The sequence below is a fragment of the Erythranthe guttata genome, chromosome 7 (genome assembly GCF_056151865.1).
Source record: "Erythranthe guttata isolate IM_541 chromosome 7, IM_541, whole genome shotgun sequence".
Classification (NCBI taxonomy): Eukaryota; Viridiplantae; Streptophyta; class Magnoliopsida; order Lamiales; family Phrymaceae; genus Erythranthe; species Erythranthe guttata.
In genome coordinates, this window is record NC_142539.1 from 556447 (window position 1) to 577500 (window position 21054).

Here is a 21054-nt window from a genome sequence, read left to right on the forward strand (position 1 = left end):
AATTATAATTAGTTAAATACAATACGAAACATTATATAAATGAAATAATAATAATTAAAAAAAATAGATTTAAAGAGAGATTCTTTATAAAATAATAAAATAATAATTATAATTATAAAATGGTATAAAGTCACCGTTAAATTGTCAGCTTGTTAAACTAATGCCGTTGGAATATTTTTATTTAAATATGAGTATGACAAGGATCTTTTTGCAACCAAAAACACCACTCTCTCGTGACGTAATAAATAATAACCCTTTAAAATATAGTTATTTGACATTTTGCACCCATGAAGAAAATTTATAGAACTTTACACCCTCGAAACTCAATGAATCATAGGAGAAAGATCCATATAATAAATATCTAGTCAACTAATAAAAATCGAGATATCAAGATTTAAAACCAAGATTATGTTTTAAATTTACATACTTTATATATAGACAATTTTCATATAATTCGTTAAATATCGATTATTTCTTCAAATATGAATAGAGATATTTTCTAACATCCCAATTTGGAAAATTAATGAACTTTTGATTTATTTTGATCTACTAATATAATAGGAAACAAAAATCCGTGGCAAATATAAATTAATAGTTTAAGTAAATTACGGCAATCTTCCAGAGGTATGGTCAAATTACAAAACAAACCCCTCTTTTTTGGATAATTACAACCATCCCCTTCAACTATGAATCGTCTTACACGTCCACCCTTGCGGTGTCAAATTCAGTGGAATCTTTTAAATAATGTGGAATACTCTCCAATTTGTACCCGTTTTACCTCATTCGAGCCCCACATTTCGAAACAAGATGATTATAAGATGTGTCTCTTGACTTGTAAATATCAGACTGTGGTACGTCATAAACTGCATTTTTGCACAAAACGAGTATAAATTATAGACATTCCACGGAATCTAGACGATTATGTTGAATTTGACACCATAAGGGTACATGTGTAAGAAGCTCATAGTAAAGAGGGTAATTGTAATTACTCAAACAAGAGGGTTTTTTTCATAATTTAACCGTACTTCGGGGGTGACCGTAATTTACCCTAAAAAAAATATTATGTATGTGTCGGTTCAAAGACGATTAGGTTGTCCAAAATATTGTAGGGTGTGTGTTGGGCTAAGGCTCCAATTGATATTGATGCCCCAACAACAATAACTATAATATTTTTTTACACTTTAAAATAAAAATACAAATTATATAATATTTATTTAATTCAAATAAACAAATAAAAAACTTTTACTACCAATTGTGTCCTAAACCATACGCTTTCCCTTTGAACAACTCTCTACCCAACTCCAAACTTGTTTTTACATGTTCAAACACACACACACACACACACACACACAATATATATATATAGATATAGTAATATATAATATGTATATATATATATATATATTAGTGTGTTCAACAACATACCATTCTTGACTCTAACCCTAATACTCTATCCTCCTAATTAAAATCCCACCTTCACACACATAAGTGTGTGTGTGTGTGTGGCATATATATATACACAACTTCTTCTCTTAGTTTGTTTACATCTTTTTCTACCTTCCCTTTGGTTCTCTAGTTTCCTCCACATCAAAGGTAATATGAATTCTCTCTCTCTCTCTCTCTCTCTCTCTCTCTCTCTCTCTCTCTCTCTCTCTCTCTCTCTCTCTCTCTCTCTCTCTCTCTCTCTCTCTCTCTCTCTCTCTCTCTCTCTCTCTCTCTCTCTCTCTCTCTCTCTCTCTCTCTCTCTCTCTCTAAAATTGCATCTTATTATTGATCTTTGTTGTAAAGAAGGCAGTTTCATGGAGAATTACAAGAGAACTGAAGAGTATGTCAATGCTTCCTCTCAACACCATGAGGTAATTTCCTCACAAACACAATTAATTATTTAATTATATAAATATATATTTGTGGAATTCATTTTCTTTTATGATTTTCAATTTTTAATTATATTCTCACACAAAATTAAAATGTTAATTGATTTTTTTTTTGGAATTCACGGGCAACATGGTATTAATTCCATAGTGGTCCATGAATTAATTGTCACAATTTATATGAGATTATTGTCACGATATAGATATATATAGGATAATATTAGCCACTCAATTTTTAGTAACTAATTAATATGTAATTAGAGATTAATTTGTCCTAAGTATGTCGGCTTGGACTAATTGCACTCTAATAAAAATCTTCCCTAGTTGTTGGCCGGTCAACTAATCACTTCTAGTTTAAATTTTTCGATTCTCACCGTCGATTTTTAAACGATGTTGATTTTTTTTATTTTTTTTGGTAAAAAATACGAAAATGAGAAATTTATGCAAATTGAGGATATTATCAAAGAATATACTAAAATGAGAAAATGACAAGCCAAATGAGGATATATAATAAAAGTAAATATTCTTTGCGTAACCTTTTTCTTTTCTTTTCTTTGTTACATTCTTGAATGGAAGTTAATTGAGAATAAAAATCTTTAAAATTGATATTTTTAGTCCAAATTTGGTACTAATTTTTGTTTCAAGTCTCTAACACAGACTGCACCGATTGATAAGAAGTATGGGGGACTTGTACCAAAAAAGAAGCCTCTAATCTCAAAGGTAAAGATTTATTATTGTTTTTAATTTTTATTAGCTATATATTTATTTATTTATTTTATTTGGAATTCTCTCATAAATAATAATATTTTTTTTCTCAAATACAGGACCACGAGAGGGCCTTTTTCGACTCAGCTGATTGGGCTCTGTGCAAGGTAATTAAAAAATAAAAATATTTGGAAACTAATTTTGCAACTAATGAATTTTTATTTGAAGATATATTATTATCATTATTTATTGTGAATATAAATTATATTTTTATATAAATAGAATAAATTGGTTTAATTTATCAGCAAGGTGCAGGAGCTGTGGCTATAGAGACATTACAGCCAAAATTAAAGGTTAATTCTTATTTCAGTAAACAGCATAATTAATATTTTTAGATTTTTTTAATATTTTAATTTTATTTATTATTATTTTATTTTATTTTATTTGCAGAGAACTCCTCACCAACAACTGCCTCCCAGAAGACCTGCTTGTACATCTTAATTGCAAATTATTGTATTTCTATTTTCTACAAAATCTCAATATACTTACTGTTTCGTGAAAGAAAAAAATATTGTTGGGGGTATTTTGTAATTAAAGAACTGTTGGTGGTTCTTACATGGTATCAGCTTTTTATCTTGAATGGGTAATAAATATTTCAACTTTACACATTTTTATCACTTCACAAAGTTTGAATTGCATTCATTAGTTTTAAAAATCCATTCAGAGTGCATTATGAATAATTTATTGTATTTCAAGGGTGCAAAGTGATATTAATTATTTTTAAGGGTATTAAGTGGTATTAATTTGTTTCAAGGGTGCAAAGTGCTAAATAGTATATTTCAAGTGCGTAAAGTGCTATTAATTTTTTCTATGGGTGCAAAGTGCGAATAGTATATTTTAAGGTGCAAAGTGCTATTAATTTTTTCAAAGGGTACAAAATGCTATTATGTTTTTTCAAGGGTGCAAAATGCGAAAATAGTATATTTCGAGGGGTGCAAACTGCAAAATGAGATTAAACCAACTTATATAAACGATATGACTTCCTAATTATTAAGAGAAAAAAAATTGAAATTAGATGTATGAAATTGGTTAGAGGGAAAATTGCAATGAAATTTTGGTTTTCTATAAAAATCGTTCAATATTTAAAAATAATATTCCTAGAGAAAAATGTTCAAACCGGTTTATTTAACTAATCGACAAGCCGCCGGTTCAGGTTATAAAGAACCCGTTTTCATGACAGAGAGCAAAAACCTCCATTGCCGTATTTTTCCCTATGAGAAAGCTTTCATCTTTAGCTTCTAGGGTTACACCTGAAATCCAAAACCTCGCCGGAGCAATTACCACCCCCAAAAATCCCCAATTCGCAAAACCCTCGATATCGAAACCTAGCGAAAATCTCTCTCAAAACTCCATACATTCTTCGATAGGGGCGTTTGAATTCAAAAACTCAATTTCTACTCATAAACCCCACATTTCCGCCGGCGATACAAAATTAAGCTCGAGGCCGATTGATCATCGCTACTTCGCCGAAATTCTGTCGAGAAAAGACTGGTATCTGCTGTTAAGCCATGAATTCAAGGCTCAGAGGATCAATTTGAATCCGCAGATTGCCGTTAGCATTTTGCATAACCAGGAAAAAGGTTTAGCTCCTTTGCGATTTTACGTTTGGCTTTCCAGTTTCAATGCTTTATTAGCTAAGAATAAATCAATTCTCAGCGCATTGAGCAACGCCTTCTTTAGGAAAGGCCCAGTCTTATTGTCCGCCGAGTTGATACACGAAGTTAAGAATTCGGGATGCAGTGTAAACGAGGAATTGCTTTGTGCGTTGATTGATAGTTGGGGCAGATTAGGGTTGGCGAAGTACTGCACCGAGGTATTCGAACAGGTTTCGTATTTAGGAATTTTTCCCAGTACGAGGTTGTACAATGCCGTAATAGATGGTTTAGTGAAGTCCAATTCGCTCGATTTGGCTTACCTCAAATTTCAGCAAATGGAGGTGGATAACTGTGTTAGAGACAGATTTACGTATAACATCCTTATAAACGGAGTTTGTAAGGCCGGTGTAGTTGATGAGGCCCTTCGGCTAGTGAAACAGATGGAAGGGTTAGGGTACTCACCGAATGTGTTCACTTATACTATCTTGATCGATGGGTATTTTAATGGTAAAATAATAGACGAGCCATTCAAGCTTCTTGATCGAATGAAGGCGAAGAATGTAAAGCCGAATGACGCAACGTATAGATCACTCGTCAATGGAGTTTTTCGATCTGTATCTCCTTGTGAAGCTTTTGATTTGTTAATTAAATGGGTGGATAAAGAGCAAAATCTTCCTAAGGTGGTCTACGATAGTATAGTTTATTGCCTTTGTAATAACTCGTTACCGGAGCAGACATCTGCGTTTTTTAGGATAGCTGATAAAAAAGGTTATGTTCCCGATAGTTCGATATCTAACATTGCGATTACTTGTTTAATCAAAGGAGTGGATCTTGAGGAAACTTGTAGGGTGTTTGAAAGTTTCATCGAGAATGGGGTTAAGGTCGATTTAAGTACGTGTCTGACATTTGTTGAGGCTCTGTATAAATCGAAAAGAGAAGAGAAGGGCAATAAGTATTTATATTGGATAATACATGAAGGGCTTTTAACGGATGTATTTTCGTATAATATGGTGATTGATTGCTTCTGCAAAGCGAAAATGATGGAGAGAGCATTAGAAACATTAGGGGTGATGTCGAAAAGAGGTTTTCGCCCTAATCTTGTTACTTTCAACACCCTTATTGCTGGCTATTGCAAGGGCAGGGACGTAAATAAGGCACGAGAACTGCTGCTTATGCTCTTTAATCACGGTTTCAGACCAGACGTATTCACTTTTAGTTCGATAATTGATGTTCTTTGCCAGCTTAATCGGATTAGCGAAGCTTTTGATTGTTTCCTCGAAATGGTGGAGTGGGGAATTACGCCTAATGCCATCACATACAATACCTTAATACGTTCGTTGTGTATCTGTGGGGATATTTCTAAAGCAATGAAGCTGCTTAGAAATATGAAAGTCGATCGAATACAACCTGATGTGTATACTTTTAATGCTCTAATCAAGAATTATTGTAAAGCCAATAAAATCGATAAGGCACAAAGACTTCTCATGAGCATGCTGAATTTGAACTTGCGCCCCGATAATTTCACGTACACTGCTTTTGTTAGTGCTTTGTGTGAATCTGGGAGGTTTTCTGTAGCTAAAGATTTGTTTGCTTCGATGGAGGCGAATGGATGTAAACCTGATGCTTATTCATGCAATTCGTTTATCGATGCCTTGGTCAAAACCGGGAGATTCGAAGAAGCCCAAGATTTATGGTTGAAATACAAAGAGAAAGGAATGGATTTGAGAACAATACCTGTTAAATATAGTGCTTTGGTTGGTTGAATTTATGTATCGAAAATATTTGCAAGCTTTGGGTTTCGTTTTGTGAAAAAAATGGATTTGAGATTGATCTCAGTAAGTCCAAGATGTGTGGCTGAGATTCCAAGAGAAGGGCGTTACAAGTAAGCAATTTTGTACGTGTAATGAATGTCGGAGCTTAGTTAATTTATTACGATTAAACTCTGAATTGTTGTAGAAGTTGAGTGTAGATAGGAAGTATCATTCTCTTGTTATATTAAACACTTACCACTTAAAAAAGAAAACCATTACTTTAACTATAAGGTTTTAAGTGCAGGTTTCATTTTTTCCGTTTTCTTTTTTGGGTATGTAAAAGTTGGTGAGGATAGTACAACCATCCTTTACCAATAGGCGCCTTTCTGTTGTCAAGTTATGACCATTATTCGAGCAGATCACCTATATAATCTACTATGTTTTCTTTTTCTGACAGTGTTTCTTGATTTAGATTATATGTATCACTTTTTTTCGGACATCCCCGATTCTTCATGTGTAACTAGGAAATAACTAGTCTATTTGTTTCATTTTGTAGATATATATATACTTAAAACCATAATTGAAGGGAAAAATGTTTTTCTCAGCATTCACTAATCAATGGCTTCTATGCTCAATTCTGTTTTACGTATTTGTTTCGTCTTGCAAATTTGGTAAGGATGTTCGATCAGAAAAGCAAATTGAAGAAACTCGTTTTATATACTGTGGACTGAAAATATTTCGATGATATTTAATATTTTCTTACAGGAATAGCATACGATTATCCCCACCTAGGCGCTGCGGGGGTAGTTGCAGACCAGTATTTGCCTCAAGCAGAAGTCGAAGGAGGGGCAGATCAGTCTTTTCCTCAAACTGGAATAATAGGCACCACTCCTGCGCTTATTTTCAACAAAGCCCTCGAATGTCTCAGTAACAAATATGTAAGTTACAGTAGTATTTTTTTATCTTGTCCAACGACCCGTTTACCCGATTGGCCGACCCATCAACCCGGTTAAACCCGATTGTGCAGATTTACAGCAGCTGTGATGAAGCTTATAGACTCACACAAAACGGAGAGCTAAATGTGCCACCGGAATACGCTGATGAATACTGTAACGGGCCGTGCGTAGCTGAGACGAACCATGCATTGGACTGTATAAACGGAATCTTGAAACGTTTCGTATTTTACAACAGTGCCACTCTGAATGATGTTAGGGAGACCATTAAGTCTGGATGTGGATATGGGCCTAAAAGAGGTAGTGATATTGAATCATCTGTTTCTTTTATCTGAATTATTTTTCTTTTTTTTTTTCTTTTTTTTTGGTTTTTCGAATTGTTTTTTGAGTGAGTTGTTACAGGTAACTTTGATGTGATTGGGCATATACAAGCCGGTGATGCTAGCAAGCACAGGGTATTCGATCGTGTGGTTTACGTGGTTTTAGCGATGACTGTTGCATGGAGAGTATTGCTCTAATTCGTGCTCGAATTGATCGAGTGAAGTTGTTTCTTGATTTTTAATGTACTTTTGTATTGTGCTGAAGGAAAATGTTGTAATCAATAATTTGTTAGTAATGCAAGTCTTTGTTTGATAAGGAATACCGGAATTCAGTTGAGCTTGAACGAGCTTTTATCTAGTTGAATATGAATCGAGGTCGATCTTTTTATATTTTATTAGCCGAATCTCATAGATCATCGAGCGAAAAAATGTATTCAAGTTTGATTCGTTATACTAACACACAAGTTCATGCGAGTTTTTAATGAACGATTTCGAATTGAGAATCGAGTTTCATTTCTTCTATCCAAAAATTGCATTTAGGGGCAGGGCAAAAATGTATAATCCTCAAAAAAATTATAAATTGAAGAAACTAGAATATATTTAAATAATCCACACTAAATTACAAAATCAAGAACCTTGAGAAAAACGAACATAACCGCCACTTCTCCTCCAACAAAAAAACTTCAGCTCATCCATCAATGGATTCTTTCAAGAATCTCTGCAACAATTTCTTCTCAAAATCAAGAACCCACTATTTCTTCACAACCATATTCACTCTCACACTCATCGTCTTCTTCTTTCTCTTCTCCGCCTTCTCCGAGGGCGGCCCCGCCTCTCCTCCGGCCATTTCCTCCACAAGTCTCCCCTCCCGCCGCCGCTCTCCGTCCGACGAACTCACGCCGCTTCCTACGCCGGCGTTTCTCTCCGGCGCCCGCCTCGCTTCTCAGAGCTACGCAGCTTGCAGTACTATCCCTGCCGAAAAAACCGCAGAAGAGAAATTCGCTTCGTGCGACATATTCGATGGCAGTTGGGTTATCGATGAAGGATCCAAACCCGTTTACGAACCGGGTTCTTGCCCGTTTGTCGACGACTCTTTCGATTGTTTCAAGAATGGCCGCCCTGATTCTGACTACCTCAAGCTCAAATGGAAACCCCATGCTTGTAAAATTCCAAGGTTTTTTTTTTCAATTATTTTTATTATTACACCTCAACATTTTTTATTTATTTTTAAATAATAATAATAATAAATTAATAATAACTATTTATTGCGAAAAATATGAAGGTTTGATGGGGTAAAAATGCTGAAATTACTAAAGGGAAAAAGAATGGTTTTTGTGGGTGATTCACTAAACAGAAACATGTGGGAATCATTGGTTTGTGCTATGAGGGAATCCCTTTCCGATAAGACGAAAGTTTTCGAAGTTTCGGGCTTGCGCCAATTCAGAAGCCAAGGCTTCTATTCTTTCATATTCAAGGTGAGTTTTCGAAAAATTAAAAATTAAAATATATATATTGGAAACAAACTCTTCTTGAAAATTGATATTTTTTTTCTTTTTATTTATGTAACAATTAGGATTTCAATTGCTCGATCGATTTCGTAAAATCTCCGTTCCTCGTTCAAGAATGGAAGTTTTTGGATAAGGCCGGAAGTCGAAGAGAAACGCTTCGGTTGGATATGATGGAAGGCTCTTACAACAAGTACTATGATGCTGATGTCATTGTCTTCAACACAGGTCACTGGTGGACTCATCAGAAAACCTTTCAAGGGTAAAATTGAACTCTGTCACATTTTAAATGCATGCATGTATGTATTGTTATTTTTTAATTTAATTTTCTTAATTTTTTGTTAGGAAATACTATTTTCAAGAAGGGGATCATGTGTACAACAAACTCGCGGTAGCGGACGCGTATAAAAAGGCATTGAAAACATGGGCACAATGGGTCGACGAAAATATCGACAGCAGCAAAACGAGCGTTTTCTTTAGAGGATACTCGGCTTCTCATTTCAAGTAAAAAAAAAATTATTTTTTTTATAATTATTGGAGTGTTTAATTTACTTAATTTGAAGTGTTTTAATTAATGTAACAAAATTTCGAAATTTTCAGGGGGGGGCAGTGGAATTCGGGTGGAAGCTGCGACGGAGAAACGAAACCTATTACGAACGAGACTCAGCTTTCTCCATATCCATGGATGATGAGAGCACTCGAATCCGTCTTGATGAAAATGAAGACGCCCGTTTTTTACCTAAACATAACGAAGATGACGGACTATAGAAAAGACGGGCACCCTTCGATTTTCAGACGATCGTCTTCGAATATTAAAAACGGGGTTTTTCAAGATTGCAGCCATTGGTGCTTGCCCGGTGTGCCGGATTCTTGGAATGAACTTCTTTATGTCATTTTAGTTCAATCTCAGAATCAGAAACTAAGTTCTTTTGTGCATTAGTATTTTACAGAAATTATTGCAATTTTTTTTTGTCAGAAAAATCTTGTTTTTCTGGTTTTTCTAGTGATATATGTGTACTTTGTGTTTTTTTGTATAAAGAAGCCATTTTTTTGTTATTCCAACATGATTTGGATTAGTGTTTGTGCAGTGTATGATTAATTGTAGCTTAGTGTAAATTACGGTCGATCATTGAGATAGGTCAAATTACGAAAAAATCCTCCTGCTTCAGTAATTACAATTATCCTTTCAATTATGAATCTCCTTTCACGTCCATCTTATGGTGTCAAATTTCCGTGATTTGTTCTCTAGTTTGTACGTGTTTTGTGGAAAATACAGTTTCTGATACACTATAATCGGATGTTTACAAGGCAAGAGACACATCTTATGATCATCTTGTTTCAAAATGTGGAGCTCGAATGAGGTAAAATTTTACAAATTGGAATATTTCACGTAATTTAGAAGAGTCCACTAAATTATCCAAACATGAGTGTTTTTTCCGTAATTTAACCTTGCCTCAGGGGTGACCGTAATTTACTAGCTTATTAATCCCATCAAGCCCTTGTTATAATCAAAAGATTTATAGTAATTTATATTGTGATTATTTTTTTTGTGAAAAAATATCCCAATTAAACATTAAAATATAAAGTTAAATTAGATACACTCTTATGAATTAAGCTTCAAATATTATAGTTTAAGGGTCAACCCATATAGACACACCATGTCGACATATATAAAAGCTATTTAAACACTCCCAACATCAAAACGACCCAGTTTTAACCTTTTGAAACGGAAACCCCCTTCCCTTTGCGTCTCGCCGGAGAATCAATTCCTCGCCGGGATTTTAGCTGAAAATATGAGGCGGCCGGCGTACTCTTCACCGTCGATCAATTTCAATGCTATGGCTAGGAAGATCGATGTTGACAATCGGATCGCTCTACGGAATTACTATCGCATCGCCGATAATCTTCTCAAACAGGTAGTTACTCGCAACGAAGATTCTTATTTTTTTTCATCAGGAGAAACGATTAGAATGAAACACTTTTGTAATGAATGCATTTTGGGGAATTATATTTTACTAAACCTAATTCAGCAGATTGCATGTTGTCTTATCTCTTAAGCTGAGTTGAATTTTGCTGGATATGTTTGTGTTTCGAGTTTTTTCTTTTGTTGTATCAGTTGTTGATACTTGTCGCTTAAATTGTTGCCTTTTTTGGCTGTAATTTTCTGCTTTCAGTTGATTTGAGTCAGCTGATTTCCTTAGTATTTAATTCGTTTTTTAGCAGTCTGGGGGCATCTAATGACTTAATAATATGTTCTCGTTTCATATACAATGTGTTTGTATTTATATGATGTTCTGCGAATTAGTTTATATGATGTTCTGCGAATTGGTGTAGAAGGGCAGTTAAATATCTGAAAACTAAAAGTTGATTTTGTTATGGGATGATTGATTCTTTGCCATTCTTTTTGCAGGCAAATATTTATAGGGATGAAAAAAATTTGATAGACTTGTATGTTATACTGCTACGATATTCAAGGTACATGTTTAAAATTGATTCCGCATCTGAATTCATATTCAGTTTAATTTCTGAATTTATTATTTCCAGTTACTAATGATGTTACATTATATATTGAATTAAAACAGTTTGGTTTCTGAAACTATACCGTACCATCGAGATTACCTGGCTTTATTTCCTAAAGAAAGAAATTTATATAAGAAGGTAACATTCGTGTTCTGGTGATTTCACATGCTCATGCGATGATTTTGATGATTAAGGTATTTGGTAATTTTCTCGGTGTTATGGTGTGCAGAAATTGCTCTCTGTGCTAGATGAGCTAGAGACTTTAAAACCAAAAGTGCGGCGTCAGCTAGATGAACAGGAAAAAGTTAAATCTGCTACTCAACTTAATCAGTTTAGTGGCTCAAACCGGATTTCCGATTTATCTTCTTCGAGTCACAAAGCTTCCTTAAGCTACAGTAATAATCAGGTATTAATTATGCTGCACATTTGCTTATTTATGTTGTTAACGTGCAATTTTTTGGGTAATCTTGGTGAACTAGCAACTATGGACATATGAGCATATTGATATGCGTTTCTGGTAACCTATTTGCCTAGAAGTTAAAAAAATAGTAAAAATGACGACAACAGAGCCATCGCAATAATTTCCTTAAAAACTTGATGTTGTAGTGATTTATCACATAAGTACTTAAACAGCTCTGTTTGGGAAGTCAAAATGCATTTGGAGCATTTCTGGAAGAAATGAATAAGTAAGATAGAATGTAGGAAGATTTGCCTTTTCGGTTAGGTAATTCCATACAACGTCTGTAAGTTCAGGGGCCTTGTTCAGCACCAATTTTGGTGTGTGATTCTTACTTTCATTAAATGTTTTAGTCGCTTTTTTCTCCTCTTACCCTGTTCTTTGTACTCAGATGCTGCAACTCACTACATCACCTTCATCATCATTGAAGCAAAATAATGAGTATACTCCATTTTTATCGTCGAATCCCATTGAATCACAATTTCAGAAGCTGTAAGTGCACTATGAAGATACTATGTCTTAGTTGTTCAAATCTGTCAAGCTGTTCTGTTAGTGTATATCCAAAAATATGTCTACATTTTGAATTTTAGATTTGAAATCATTTTACAAGTCAATTTTATATGTCTTCAAAATCTACTCATGCCTCGTGCTAAAGATCAGTTTTAATTTTGTTTCAGTAAGTTACATTCACCGTTCTATTTTTCAAATTCTACAGATCTCTTAGTTTACCTCTTCCGAAGAAGGAAACATTATCAAGACATTCATTTTTAGGCCCGAATGGTCTTCGTGGACAATGGCTTGGGCCCAGTCCTGAGATTAAGGTGAACTGCATGAAGATTCTCATCATCCTTGATTTACTCTTTTTCATAAAAGGAGTTTAAAACCATCCATCATATTTATGTTTGTATCTACGTCCATTCTCGATTAGTTAAACAAATTTCTCTGTACCAGGTTAACTATCCAACAAATGTTATCATGGATTCAAATGAAATTCCAAGGTATGGATCCTATTCATACTAAATAAATGCTTATTTTTCTTATGTGCCCCTTTTTCTTAGGGGCTAGCAGGTTCTGATGGTGACCATTTAAGTAATTAATCAATGCTTTTTATTGTATAGTTATCCACAATGGAAGTCTAACTTCTAATCAATAGATACATACTTATATCCATACTTTGAATTAATTGCTTGTAAGTTGTAACATTTCAATCCCGTGTCACTATTTTTATAGCCTGAATCAGGTTGGCCAAGAAGAGTTTGTGGCAACAAAAGACAGTAATCCAGAGGTGGAAAAGTCAACCATGGAGTCTATTCTATCTTTAGATGATGGTAGATGGCTTGCCGAGGAATCTAGTATTCCCCTAGAGAACAATGATTTTCAGTTGGGTAATATCAGGCAACCTTCTCCACCTCCTGTCCTGGCCAAAGTGCAGCCAGAGGTACGTCCAATATCTCCATCAAGGGTTGCTGATCCAAGGCCTGGCCCACCAAAAATCTCTGAAGATGGACCGCCTGGTTCCAATTGTTACCAAGATCTTCATATTGTGAGTCTAATTTTGATGCTTGTAAACGTCACGCATAATTGCAACCTCTTTCTTAATATTTCTTTAAGTTAAATTGAATTCTTGCATTTCGGTGGATGTGATGCCCGTATGTTTGTTTATGTTGTAGCCAATGAAGATATTGGATGAGTTTCTAAGATTAGCGCAGAAAAACACTAAAAAGAATTTGGAAACTTGTGGTGTGCTTGCTGGTTCACTTGTAAGTCTTTAATTTTTTTGTAACTGCTTTTACTTTCTCGAAAGTACGAGGGCTTACCTAAGCATTTCATGCTAACTAATGGTTTATATTTCATTTGATTTACAGCGGAATAGAGTATTCTGTATTACCACACTCATAATCCCAAAACAGGAGTCAACTTCAGACTCGGTACTATTTACACCTTTATATATGTGTCTATATTTGTAACTTTGACTTTCAAAATCAACTTTAAGTGCACTTCTATTGAAAGTTTCTCTTGCTGGTCAAGTTCACAGCTTGTATCTTATTGGATTTTCTTCTTTATATTCAGTGTGAGACATTGAATGAAGAAGATATTTATGATGTTCAAGAAAAACGCTCCCTCTTTCCTCTAGGGTGGATTCATGTAAGTGTTGGACTATCTTACATGTCTTCTCAATGTTTCAGCTCATTTCATTGCACTCAGATATTTAGCATAATTAGATTACGCAACCTTTCCTATCACCATTGTTGCAATGAGGTGCTCACTGAAGCGTCGTTTATTTTTACTAATATTTAGTTGTTGAAATTGGAAAGAATTCTTTTGTTAATGCTGGTGTGCTGCTTTGCACTTTATCTGAATTGCATGTTTGCACGGTCGTCGTAGCTTCTCTATCCTGTCTTTCTCCGTTCAGATGGAGTATGAATAATTTGTCCATTTTGTGGACAACATTGTAACAGTTTTTAATATTTAAGGTCTGTGGTTGTAATTCTTGGAATGTCCGACTTCTGCTGTGATACTGAGTTGCAGTTCATTAGCATGCATTAATTTGCTGGACTTGTTATAGATTTCATATATCAGAAGTTTTAGTTAGAAACTCTCCGTGGACTCGACAACGAAAAATTATCTATCCTCACATGTGCCTATTTCACGCCATAGTTAATATGTTCATAGAACTGATATGTACTTTTGGTTTCAATATTATGCATTTCATGTCATTCTTGATCTGTATGCCCTTAGTTGAACTTTGGTCAAGTATTCCTTTCATGTTTCAAGTGGTTTTTTGGGAAGTTAATAATCTCAAAATCTTTAGTATGTATATGGAAATCATGCAAAAGCATATGTGTATAACTCGAGTACTAGATTCCATTTTTCACAGTTTTTTTATTTTTTTGGTTGCAGACACATCCAAGTCAAACATGTTTTATGTCTTCCGTTGATCTGCACACTCATTACTCATATCAGGTACTATAACTGTATATTCATATTGTGTCGATCAACTCCTTTATCCAATTTCCTAACTTTCCAAATTTTATTTTTGGGTAAATGGAGAAGAAAGGAAAGAGAAGGGATGAATTTTTTCTGTTACGTCTATCCGTATGGGAAAGAAAGTAGAGAATTATTAGTTGCCTGTAAAACATTTCAGAGGGATCATGTTGGATCTAAATGCATCAACCATAATAAATAAAAGATTAAAAATAAAATAATATAAACTTAGATAAAAACCTACTTCATCTTTTATTAGGTAAAAATGTAAAAATACCTACGGACTCAAATTCTTAACATATACTGAGAATTAGCTAAGCGAAAACTTCTCGGATGAATGTGATTCAGATGTTGTCAATATAGAAGATGTTTAGATGTCGGAAAATGTAGTATCAGTAGAATGAAAGAACTAACTCAAGAAATACGCTTTTCTATGCGATTATACTCTTCCAAATTATACTTGTCTACTTGTGCTGATCCGGCATACTTCATTACACTCAAAGAATCTCTTTGTCGTGTTTCTAGGTCATGTTGCCAGAAGCAATTGCAATTGTCATGGCTCCTACAGACAAATCAAGGTGAAATACTTTCACCACTACTTGAATTTTTTGAATTACTTTTCGCAGTTAATTTTCATTTTATTTATTTATATATTTAAATTGCAGTCCTCATGGCATATTTCACCTTTCCGATCCTGGGGGTGTTTCTGTCATTCGAAACTGTCAACAACGTGGTTTTCATCCCCACGAAGAGCCTGAAGACGGAACTCCCATTTACGAGCATTGTTCCCATGTTTACATGAATGCAAACATTAAGTTCGATGTCGTTGATCTTCGGTAAGATTGCCTAGTGATTGCATAATAACATTACAAAAAAAATTATTAAAAATAAATAAAAAGCAAGAGTGTGTACAGGTTATTACCATAAACTTATTGTGTGATTATGGCTGGCTATATTGTATTTTGTAGATTCCTTTCTGAGTTTTTGTGTATAAAGTTTTTCTATTAATTAACAGCCAATGCTGTGGTGGATGAACCATGCAAATATTACTTTCTATGAAGAAATTAATCACATGCTTTTTTTATTTATTTTTAATTATTTACAATGATACTTCAGCAATTAATGATGAGTTTGTCGGTATCATTGCATTTATTATGTGATTTATTGTCTGATTATTATTTCTCCACCCTTCTACTGGACAGTGGTCCTCCTCCTCCTCATCTTTATTTATTTATTTATTTATTTATTTTATATCTTGGAATATTTAAATTAAATTTAGAGAACACATGGACCACAACATGCTATACAGCCTGCTTCAGCCACTGACAAAATGGCAAGAAGGTAATAACTGGTAAAATTTAAAATTTAATAAATATATATTTTTTTGGTAAAAAAAACACCATCTTCCACGGGTGAAATAAAATGTATGTACCTAAGGAGCTAAAATATCTTCACTGGCTAAATGTAGCACTCTTCTATCCACTAACTAAATCTTACAAGTGAATGAAGCACTCTTTTATCCATGTAGAATGACTTATTCCACAATAGATACTATTCTCTTGTATTATCAAAAGTACAATTAAACTTATATAAATTATACAGTCGGGATTAGCACAATTTTATTAATTTAGAAATACATTAAATTATCGAACTAATAATTTAGTAGGTTTTAACCGAGTCGGGACCAGAAAAAAAAAGAACTATTATTTAAGCGATGTTTTTAATTCATCGAGATTCTATATATTGAACCTCGAATCCTTCCGCTCTAAACATCATGAACCATGCCGTATGGGGGGCCCTTACAAAGAAGACAATTCCACTTTTTAATTCGATTGTGATTGTAACTTTGACGGTTTCACAAAGAAAATGACAATTGTATAATTTGCCTCGGTAAAACACTTGAAGGCGACTGACTGGTTAACTAGATGTTACATCCGATCGATAAATTTCACATAGTATGTAAGATTATCTCACCGACACATATTTATTAAATTAATTACGTGATTCGCATACGTTCATCACATGTGTAACTGTAAAATGATCACTCGATGTATTTCATATGATCAGATACAATCAATGCATCTAACCTACTAGAAGGCCACATATGGTTGGGCTTTAAAGGGTGTATGTTTCCACACCGCACATTTATATTGTACTATACTTCTAAGTTTGTGTGTAGTAGCTTTTCTTCTCACGCTTTTCATATCACCAATTACATTATTATAAACTTTATTACAATATGTTGCCGTGATTTATTGAGATATTTTATGTGTAATTAATATTTAGGACATTGCTTATAATAATGCAGCATATATGTTTGTTATATTAATCCATGGTCCATTCAATCCTGGGTTGTTGTGTGTGTGTCGGTGGGTGTGTGTGTGTGTGTGAGAGAAAGAGAGAGAGAGAGAGAGAGAGAGAGAGAGAGAGAGAGAGAGAGAGAGAGAGAATATTCTTGAATATTCTTGGGTTAAATTTTATTTTGTTAATACTTTCGTATTGAAAAGGAAAAGGAGAGATATGTTAATGTTTGGACAAAATGAGTAGTACTATGGTGCATAGTGAATATTTTGAGCCTAGACAGCTACTACTAGTTATCAAGGTTGTCTTACCATGATATATATATATGGTCGGATAACTTATATATTATTTAATAATATCAAATTACTTGTAACACATGGTTAGCCTGGTGTGGCTTACATTTTTCGAATAGTTTCCAAGTTATTAATTATACGAGAGTCTAAATTTATCTGGTGTATACCCATTGGATAAATATCTAACGATATATGTCGAGTTGCTTATCATGCATTACTGCAATTTGTTAATAATAATAAAAAATAATTATACAGTTTTCGAATTCTGACGATTTCAATCGAAAATTTTATGATTTCATTTTGATATCCGATATTCCAATTTCTGACGTTTCTAATATTTTTTTTTATTGGAACTTGGACTTGTATATAATTATTTGGAAATTTCAATTTCCGATCCAATTTTGGAATTGGCAGTGTTATTTGAGTTACGAAAAAAAAATCCGAAAAGCCAGTTTCCGTTCCGATCCATCTGACTTGCAACCCTGATCAGTACTTATATAAATTTAGGTTATTTCTATGCTACGCACATCATATTTTTACAGGCTCAAGCATGTTTTTATTGACTTAATTACACCATTTTTGAGCTTTGAGCACACATCCGAAGCATCAATCTCGAAACAAAGAATTTAACACAACGAAAACATAATTTCGAAAGGAAAAAGAAAAAAAAAACCCTAATCGGGCTTTGTTATTACGACCAAATATTAAACATCGTCTCTTCCTCTTTGGTTTCGCTCCACGGATAATTAACCTCGTCACCGCCGAAACCACCATCAAAATCCCACCGGAAATGCTCATCGTCGTCAAAGTAGATAACAATTGGCGATGGACACGAATATTGCATTTGCATGGTGGTGGTCTTCGTCGTCTCGGCTTCTTCTTCCGATTCGAACTTTACTAATTTTTCGTCGCTAATATTATTATTATTTACTATTACCTTTTCTCTCTCATCGTTCGTCGGAGTAAGACATGAACTAGCCACGTCACCACCACCACCACCACCACCACCGTTGTCGTGATCTTGCAGGAAGTTGTGAAACTGCATCAATGTGTGTTCATCCCACACCATCATATCTTCATCAAGCATAAATTCATCTGCAGTATTAATACTGCTGCATGTAGAGAGAGAAGAATCTTCATGCAAGCTGTTACTTTCTCTCTCATCCGAAACAGGAGGAGGAGAAGTTATTTTCTTCTTTTTGGCGGGAACTTCTTTATTATTATTATTATTATTATTATTATTAGTAACAATCTTCTTGCGTTTGGTGGGATGAGTCTTGATGAACTTGGAATCAACGACGGCCGTCGATCTGAACAAGTACGTTCGACGGCTGAGATGGGAGTTCCAGTAGTTTTTTATTTCGTTATCTGTCCTCCCTGGTAAATTGCTGGCTATTAAAGACCACCTATATATATATATAAATATATACATACATATGAGTTGAGCCATAAAATATGCAATAAGAGAATAGTGTGTGTGTGTGTGTGAAGCATGCATCTTGAAGATGAATCTATTACACACCAACTAGTCAACTACCACAAAAAGTCAAGAATAAGACAAACAATATTAATTAATAGAGGTGGCCTAGCTATAGTTGGGGTGAAGTTATTAGATTTGTCTTAATTATGTTACCACTTTCTAGATCCATAATCGAACTCGTCACACATGTGCATTATTGTCGGTGCAGTTTACACCTCCTCTCGTGTTATTTACTCAGTCATCGCCGTAACAAGTCAATAATTTTAGAGAATAAGTTTTAAACAAAAAAAAACCCTATTAATATTAGTCAATAATAATATTAAGCATTAATTTGGCGATATCGAAGAATTAATTAATGCATGCCACCACAAGTTTTCGAGTTTAATGCAGTTCGAACATAACATAGATATTTACTACCACAAAATATCGTCTCTCTCTATATAAAAAATGATTTTTTTTCCCCTCAAATTTCTTAAATATTGTAATATAAATAATAAATAATTAAGTAAAGCTACTCACTTATTTCCAAAGGTATTGTGAAACTTGACAATGGTTTCATCTTCATGAGGAGTGAAGCTTCCTCTCTTGAGACCTGATTTAAGGTAGTTTATCCACCTCAATCTGCAACTCTTTCCGCATCTCTTCAAACCTTAATTTTTTATATATTTAATTTCAAAAAAGAAATTAAATATTATTTTTCAATATATATAGATATATATATACATATATATATATATATATGTATATACCTGCGTTTGTGGGAAGAGATCTCCAAGAGCCTTCACCATTGGCATTGATGTAATTGATGAGCTTTTCATCTTCTTCAACTTCCCATTTTCCTCTTTTTAAGGTTTCACTTTTGTCGCAACAAGCTTTTCTTCCCATTTTTATTATTATTATTATTACTTTTTTCTTTCTTCCTTTCTAGTAATAAATAGTAGTGTGTATATATATATATATATATATAATAGTATTTGATGATTTAAAAACGTGGAATAGTTATTGTGAGTAAAACTACGTACATACAGTATTTGTAATAGGAAAATACGTACCGTTGATGTCAATTCTATGTGTACCAGGGACTGACACATGAAATTTAATTTTGGAGATGGGGCCTATGCATACATTACATACACATATATATATATGTGTGTGTGTAGTCACGTGCCACTAGATTAGATGGCTCGTGCCACTTACCATTGCTAGTCAGATTACCAACAGACTTTCTATGTCACGTCCATTTTTATTTTACTCTTTCCACTATTCATAAATGGGTAAATTACAATCACCCCTTGAGCTATGGTCAAATTATTAAAAAACTCTAAATGTTGGGTAATTACAATCACCCTCTAATTATAAATCTTCTCGAAATATTATCACTTTTGTACCCGTTTTATCTCATTCGAACCCCACATTTTGAAGCAAGATGATCATAACATGTGTTTTTTGGCTTGTATATAACAGACTGTGATGCATCACTAACTGTATTTTTACACAAAACGAGTACAAACTAGAGCACATTCTACGAAATCTAGATGATTATGTTGAATTTGACACCATAAGAGTGGAGATGTAAGAATATTCATAGTTGAAGGGTAGATGTAATAATTATCCAAACAATAGTGGGGTTTTTGTAATTTGACCACACCTTGTTGTAATTTACGCTATAAATTTTAATTAAAACAACATATATCTAATGAGATTAAATTCTGAACGGATCAGCCGTTATTTAATATAAATCGGATTCCACTAATTTTTTGACATGTGGCACTCTTAAACCTTAACTCTTAATATATCACGCTGATTATAATTAGGGTAAGATGGGTTACGGGTTATGCTAGGGTTTTCTTTTTTCTTTTTCTTTTTTTATTTTTCCAATTTTTAGAATCATAATTATATTTTTATTTAAACTATCAACGTGTCAATCATCCTATGACATTCGATTTTCCTATTAAAACAGATCATCCGATTTAAATTGCACCCATATCTAATATAGTGAATTATTAATAATTAAAATGAATAGGGCTTACTAAATGGATCGAGTAAAACTATCATGTAGTGTGAAAATATTTGGGCCACGTGGGCTGACACACTAGAAACCCACCCAACTCACGTGGCCCATAAGTTTTGTTTGCCACAATCCAATCATCACCAAAATAATTCGCACATCATATTACATGTACATTACAAAAATATTATTAATGAAGGAGGGGTTTCTTGCATTACATATCTTTAATTTCCTAAGGGCATTTACGTCA

The 21054-nt window shown here is 33.8% G+C and overlaps 6 protein-coding genes across 12 annotated transcripts; 5 read left to right on the plus strand and 1 right to left on the minus strand.

Annotated features, from left to right (window-relative positions):
* Positions 1-1397: 1397 nt before the first annotated feature.
* LOC105949439 (cAMP-regulated phosphoprotein 19-related protein) lies at positions 1398-3240 on the plus strand. Of its 7 annotated transcripts, none has more exons than XM_088820490.1 (6): positions 1398-1593; positions 1792-1856; positions 2529-2591; positions 2696-2743; positions 2882-2929; positions 3027-3240. In XM_088820490.1, exons 2-6 carry the CDS (start codon positions 1800-1802, stop codon positions 3075-3077), a joined length of 267 nt encoding a protein of 88 aa, XP_088676616.1. In that variant the 5' UTR covers positions 1398-1593; positions 1792-1799; the 3' UTR covers positions 3078-3240. The 7 variants fall into 7 exon arrangements, with proteins under 7 accessions (XP_088676616.1, XP_088676614.1, XP_088676613.1 ...); XM_088820488.1 differs by having other exon boundaries at positions 1406-1593; positions 1787-1856; positions 2517-2591; XM_088820487.1 differs by having other exon boundaries at positions 1407-1593; positions 2517-2591.
* Positions 3241-3755: 515 nt separating this feature from the next.
* Positions 3756-6889, plus strand: PPR40 (pentatricopeptide (PPR) domain protein 40). The gene is made up of 2 exons (XM_012972272.2): positions 3756-6113; positions 6748-6889. The coding sequence occupies exon 1, from the start codon at positions 3850-3852 to the stop codon at positions 5992-5994; it is 2145 nt and encodes a 714-aa protein (XP_012827726.2). The 5' UTR covers positions 3756-3849; the 3' UTR covers positions 5995-6113; positions 6748-6889.
* Positions 6156-7645, plus strand: LOC105949429 (uncharacterized). The gene is made up of 4 exons (XM_088820495.1): positions 6156-6653; positions 6748-6920; positions 7010-7235; positions 7338-7645. Exons 1-4 carry the CDS (start codon positions 6575-6577, stop codon positions 7451-7453), a joined length of 594 nt encoding a protein of 197 aa, XP_088676621.1. The 5' UTR covers positions 6156-6574; the 3' UTR covers positions 7454-7645.
* Positions 7646-7890: 245 nt separating this feature from the next.
* TBL4 (TRICHOME BIREFRINGENCE-LIKE 4) lies at positions 7891-9816 on the plus strand. The gene is made up of 5 exons (XM_012972730.2): positions 7891-8429; positions 8538-8730; positions 8829-9022; positions 9106-9264; positions 9361-9816. Exons 1-5 carry the CDS (start codon positions 7954-7956, stop codon positions 9698-9700), a joined length of 1362 nt encoding a protein of 453 aa, XP_012828184.2. The 5' UTR covers positions 7891-7953; the 3' UTR covers positions 9701-9816.
* Positions 9817-10372: 556 nt separating this feature from the next.
* LOC105949409 (AMSH-like ubiquitin thioesterase 3) lies at positions 10373-15813 on the plus strand. The gene is made up of 14 exons (XM_088820496.1): positions 10373-10676; positions 11171-11235; positions 11343-11418; positions 11510-11686; positions 12129-12229; positions 12453-12558; positions 12689-12735; positions 12968-13280; positions 13408-13497; positions 13603-13665; positions 13808-13882; positions 14639-14701; positions 15248-15300; positions 15388-15813. Exons 1-14 carry the CDS (start codon positions 10554-10556, stop codon positions 15560-15562), a joined length of 1527 nt encoding a protein of 508 aa, XP_088676622.1. The 5' UTR covers positions 10373-10553; the 3' UTR covers positions 15563-15813.
* Positions 15814-17801: 1988 nt separating this feature from the next.
* On the minus strand, positions 17802-19729 carry LOC105949401 (uncharacterized). Its single transcript, XM_088820497.1, has 3 exons — positions 19546-19729; positions 19316-19445; positions 17802-18722 (listed from the first exon to the last, which is right to left on the minus strand). Exons 1-3 carry the CDS (start codon positions 19679-19681, stop codon positions 18008-18010), a joined length of 981 nt encoding a protein of 326 aa, XP_088676623.1. The 5' UTR covers positions 19682-19729; the 3' UTR covers positions 17802-18007.
* Between the last annotated feature and the right edge of the window lie 1325 nt (positions 19730-21054).

Bases quoted from the DNA above. Each gene is read 5' to 3' on its own strand.
- LOC105949409 (XM_088820496.1), top strand. From the start codon at position 10,554: ATGAGGCGGCCGGCGTACTCTTCACCGTCGATCAATTTCAATGCTATG. The intron at 12,736-12,967 runs GTATGGATCCTA...CTATTTTTATAG, and splicing joins GATTCAAATGAAATTCCAAG to CCTGAATCAGGTTGGCCAAG. The intron at 13,498-13,602 runs GTAAGTCTTTAA...TTTGATTTACAG, and splicing joins GTGTGCTTGCTGGTTCACTT to CGGAATAGAGTATTCTGTAT.
- TBL4 (XM_012972730.2), top strand. From the start codon at position 7,954: ATGGATTCTTTCAAGAATCTCTGCAACAATTTCTTCTCAAAATCAAGA. The intron at 8,731-8,828 runs GTGAGTTTTCGA...TGTAACAATTAG, and splicing joins TCTATTCTTTCATATTCAAG to GATTTCAATTGCTCGATCGA. The intron at 9,023-9,105 runs GTAAAATTGAAC...ATTTTTTGTTAG, and splicing joins CATCAGAAAACCTTTCAAGG to GAAATACTATTTTCAAGAAG.
- LOC105949439 (XM_088820488.1), top strand. From the start codon at position 1,800: ATGGAGAATTACAAGAGAACTGAAGAGTATGTCAATGCTTCCTCTCAA. The intron at 1,857-2,516 runs GTAATTTCCTCA...TTTTGTTTCAAG, and splicing joins CTTCCTCTCAACACCATGAG to TCTCTAACACAGACTGCACC. The intron at 2,744-2,881 runs GTAATTAAAAAA...TTAATTTATCAG, and splicing joins CTGATTGGGCTCTGTGCAAG to CAAGGTGCAGGAGCTGTGGC.
- PPR40 (XM_012972272.2), top strand. From the start codon at position 3,850: ATGAGAAAGCTTTCATCTTTAGCTTCTAGGGTTACACCTGAAATCCAA.
- LOC105949401 (XM_088820497.1), bottom strand. From the start codon at position 19,681: ATGGGAAGAAAAGCTTGTTGCGACAAAAGTGAAACCTTAAAAAGAGGA. The intron at 19,446-19,545 runs GTATATACATAT...TAAAAAATTAAG, and splicing joins ATCTCTTCCCACAAACGCAG to GTTTGAAGAGATGCGGAAAG. The intron at 18,723-19,315 runs GTGAGTAGCTTT...ATATATATATAG, and splicing joins CACAATACCTTTGGAAATAA to GTGGTCTTTAATAGCCAGCA.
- LOC105949429 (XM_088820495.1), top strand. From the start codon at position 6,575: ATGTTTTTCTCAGCATTCACTAATCAATGGCTTCTATGCTCAATTCTG. The intron at 6,654-6,747 runs GTAAGGATGTTC...ATTTTCTTACAG, and splicing joins TGTTTCGTCTTGCAAATTTG to GAATAGCATACGATTATCCC. The intron at 6,921-7,009 runs GTAAGTTACAGT...CCGATTGTGCAG, and splicing joins AATGTCTCAGTAACAAATAT to ATTTACAGCAGCTGTGATGA.